We start from the raw sequence: 4,067 nt of genomic DNA, 5'->3' as shown, positions 1-4,067 counted from the left end.
CCCTCCATGGCCTTCTACATTTGGTGCTTCTCTGCCAGCATCCCCTTTCACGTATGCCTAAGTTAAGACTAACTACCACCTTCCAACATATTTTTAAATGCCATCAAAACTGGAGGTGTTAAAGCTGCCTAATGCATCCCAAAACTCCACTATAAAGCTTTTCTTTCACCTCCTCCTGACTACTTGTGGTTCTTTTACAGAATGCCCTGCATCTGTTGCTTGCAAAAGATCCGTCACCTTTCCCTGAGAAGGCCTGAAGAGCAATCTGCTTTGTGGGCTTTTTTCAGCCAGGAGATTCATCTCAGTACCTGTACAATTCTGACAGTTCTCCACATGAGTTTGAAGCAGTATATTTTGTTTGTTCAGCACCCCTTGGAAGTGATGTACATTTCTCCAATTTGTCTGAATTGAGGTGGTAAAAGCATAAACTCATTGTGATTTATGCTGAAAGAATAAACCTTTATACTTCAGATCTGGGTCTAATGATACTAAGATTAATACTAATTAATGCTCATCCTGTGGTCAAGCAAGCACAGGCTTAGCCATCTTTCTCACCTAGTAGCTCATGAAATTGCTGTTTCGGCTTCTAACAAAAACACTGCCAATAATTTTGACTATTTACTCTGTTTCCACTTCTCTCCTGAGTTTCCCAGGTTAGCCTGTTCTCAGTTTATTCTCATGCCACAGAGCAGCTAAGTGTTTCACAAAACAGGATTCCTAGCTGATTGGATCATTCTTTTTCAATTATTTAAATGCAAGTTACTGATCATCATAATACCCTCATAAACCCTAAGATGGCATGTGATTTTACAGATACCAACCATTAAAGTATTGCAATAATGAGTAACATGGCAGGTTGTCATGACACTTTTCTAAATACCCCTTGCCATTACATTCTGCAATCAGTTAAATTAGTGTAGAGAGGATGTGAATTTAAATATACCCTGATATACATGTTTTCTGGGACTTAAATAGTAGTGCAATCTTCCCTATTTACTCTAGAAAGTATTTTTAGCACTGCTGCTCACTAGTTTTTAACTTAACTTCAGAACAGACTCTTCAGATAACATTCCTGTTCAATGTTTCTGTTGCCAATTTCTCAGCTTCTGTGACAGTTAGCAAGTGTTGCTTAAAATGAGCCTAAAAATACTTATCTAATACTACACAGAGAAGAGCACAAAATCATGACAAACACCACATGCTTGGATAGCTGAGGGCATACACATCTGCAATGCTTTTTCTCTTTCCCCAGGGTGGACAGCTACTCTATTAAAGCTGCTATTTTCAGGACTTTAAGAGTCCAGTTTAAAATTGTGCATGCCAACTATATTGTGGATATTTCCTCAAACACAGGACAAACACAAGCCAAAATCGCACAAAATTTTTTACAAAACCAAACATTAAATGCCTAATGTATTTGGAACCATTTGAAGTGATCTAACCTCTGGTACAGGAGTCTGTAGGTAGCTTACTAGTGAAAGGACAGATGTTGCTACAGGTGTTCATGCAGTTCAGAAACTGAATTAAAATAAAAACTAAAGCAGAAAAGGCCTAAAGGAGAGAGCAAAAATATATTCCTTATGGCTGCATGGCAGTCAAGAATTGACACAAAGGTTTAACTGATTTTGGCAGTCACAGTAAAAATAGACATATTTGACAGTTAAGTAATGACTTGGTCACCTAAAATTCTAAACACAGAAGGGCTTTCTGTGTATAGGAAGGCACCAGAAGAGATATATGACAAGGAATCAGCAAGCTAAGCTCACCCATTAAACCTAATATTTGTAAAATCATAATCATTGGTTCAAGCTTTATACATGGTTTTTTCCCCAAAACACCCTATGGAGCTGAAAGGATTTGTTATACCAATGCAGCCCACTAGAGGTCAAATTACATCCAGCAGTTTGAAAAATGTTTAGTAAAATAGGGCAAAATTTAGGCCACCATCCTCATATATTGCTAGAATCATCCAAGTTGCTGCATGTATCACAAAGTGACGAGTCCTTTAGAAGTTTTGCTCAAACCAAACAGAAAAAGCTCCTAATATGATGGTTGGAGTACAGAGATACAAACCAGATTAAATAATTGTTCCCATAATCCATTAATTAGATGGATTGGATGATTAGATTGTAGAAGTTTTCCTTAATAGAATACCATGGTATAAAGATTGTTAGTTCAGTTTTAGAGCAGCTGTGATGCTTTAAAATAGTGAAAATGGCAAACTAAACTAAAACCAAAACCTTAAGACTTGGTATGTCTGATATGACAGAAGAACTTCAATCCCTCTGTGTAAAAGACAGTAGTATCATTCACCTGATCATGCAGCAGAGCTACATCAGAATCTCAGAACACAAAACAGATACAGGTAAATATAAATATTAACTTGACAAAAATGGAACAACTCCAAGTCTAATCAGAACTCCTGTAATAGTACATTGTGAATGCAGGAAGAATCCCTTAGAACTGAATGATTTCCAAACATTTGATTTTGTGAATGTGTGATGTCCAAATACAAATAAAAGGTATTTCATTAATGCCTATGCTCTGTGCAATAGGAAGGGTTGTGTAACAGAGCTGTCAATCTGTTTTGTAAGGCCCCAATTTAAACTTAATTTACCTATTTCCCATGTCACTCTTTCACCCACTTGGAGAAACAGAAATGTTTGTAATTACAGCCTTCTGACTGGGAACCAGTTTCCTGACCTGTTGGTAGCCTGTAACTTAAAGCAGCTATCCAGCAAAATTCCACTTAAAATTTTACAGGAAAATGATATCAGGTAAGATGATGTCCCAAGACCAGGATAAAAAAAAAGATGAGTGGTCAAAAATGTCATTGCCCACCTATATCTGTGAGTTTTAATATTTTCCACATTAAGATTTTCTTATAATGTTTTTCACATTACAAAAAAACCCATAACCAACCAAAAAACAAAACCAAAAGAACAAAATAATAAATGTCAGGTTTTGCCTTCCACTTCTGTACAGGAAGGAGACCCTTAATGACTAGTCTGCACTGTGTCAGCAGGTACCCCTGAATGGTTCAGACTGAGTTGCAAGTTGTATATTGTATTTCCTGAGCTACCATGAAAAGTTACAGAATTAGTGACAGCCTAAAGATCACAGTATATAACCCATAGCCACTGGATTAAACTGCTTTCACCCAGTTTTTCTGCTTCACTCACTCCAGGTGCTTAACTCATCTTCCATCGTAACTAAGGGGGCATAAGGAAATTGCACACAGAACAGAGTTCCCTTTGGGCACGAATCAGTGTTCCCCAAAGACTCAGAATGTTTTTACTAGATCTCACCTCCTCAACCATATGCTTGACTTTCTTCTGTTGGCAGTGGACCATATCATCCAGATGTTTGATTCGCTCTCTCAGGCTGGCTGCTACCTCCTCCAAATGCTGTGACCTAGCAAAAAGTTCAAGAATCAAGCATGTAAGTGGGGAGCTATGCAGGATAAGCTAAACAAGAACAACCCCATAATCCACCATAAATCAGGACAGGCAAGTCAAATTCCACTGACAGATGTGAATTTGACCAAAGTACATTTTAATGGTAATCTCAGTCACAGTGTCTGTCTCCACCCAAGGTAACTCACCTTTGTCTAGCATACTTGGCAAGCTTACTCAGAGCCTGAAGTGCTGACAATTAAACAATGTGACAAAACTCATCTCGAGATGTGTTCTTCCTTTAAGTGAAAGGCTTTTAGACAACTAGGTCTTTGTCATTAGAAAGACACATTTAGCCTGACTTATTACCACCTGCAAACATTTTGGAAAGGCATACTAAACAAAAGCCTTACATCAAGTATCTGGCACAGCTGCCAACAGCAGCAGAATGCTTGACAATTAAACAATGTGACAAAACTCATCTCGAGATGTGTTCTTCCTTTAAGTGAAAGGCTTTTAGACAACTAGGTCTTTGTCATTAGAAAGACACATTTAGCCTGACTTATTACCACCTGCAAACATTTTGGAAAGGCATACTAAACAAAAGCCTTACATCAAGTATCTGGCACAGCTGCCAACAGCAGCAGAATGCTAACTGCAACTAACTCATTA

At 37.9% G+C, this 4,067-nt stretch overlaps 1 protein-coding gene across 1 annotated transcript in view; it reads right to left on the bottom strand.

Moving 5' to 3' along the window:
* Positions 1-4,067, bottom strand: part of LOC103804313 (myocardial zonula adherens protein-like) — a gene marked incomplete at both ends in the record, with an annotated part of 33,989 nt that overhangs the window by 6,786 nt on the left and 23,136 nt on the right. Inside the window, one exon of the mRNA XM_009076922.1 lies at positions 3,309-3,414. Within this exon, the coding sequence (XP_009075170.1) occupies positions 3,309-3,414 (106 nt within the window). The remainder of the gene's footprint in view (positions 1-3,308; positions 3,415-4,067) is intronic.

This window comes from Acanthisitta chloris, unplaced genomic scaffold (genome assembly GCF_000695815.1).
Source record: "Acanthisitta chloris isolate BGI_N310 unplaced genomic scaffold, ASM69581v1 scaffold4696, whole genome shotgun sequence".
In the NCBI taxonomy this organism is placed as follows: Eukaryota; Metazoa; Chordata; class Aves; order Passeriformes; family Acanthisittidae; genus Acanthisitta; species Acanthisitta chloris.
Note: the sequence above shows the minus strand (reverse complement) of the source record. Positions and strands in the feature narration are given on the sequence as shown.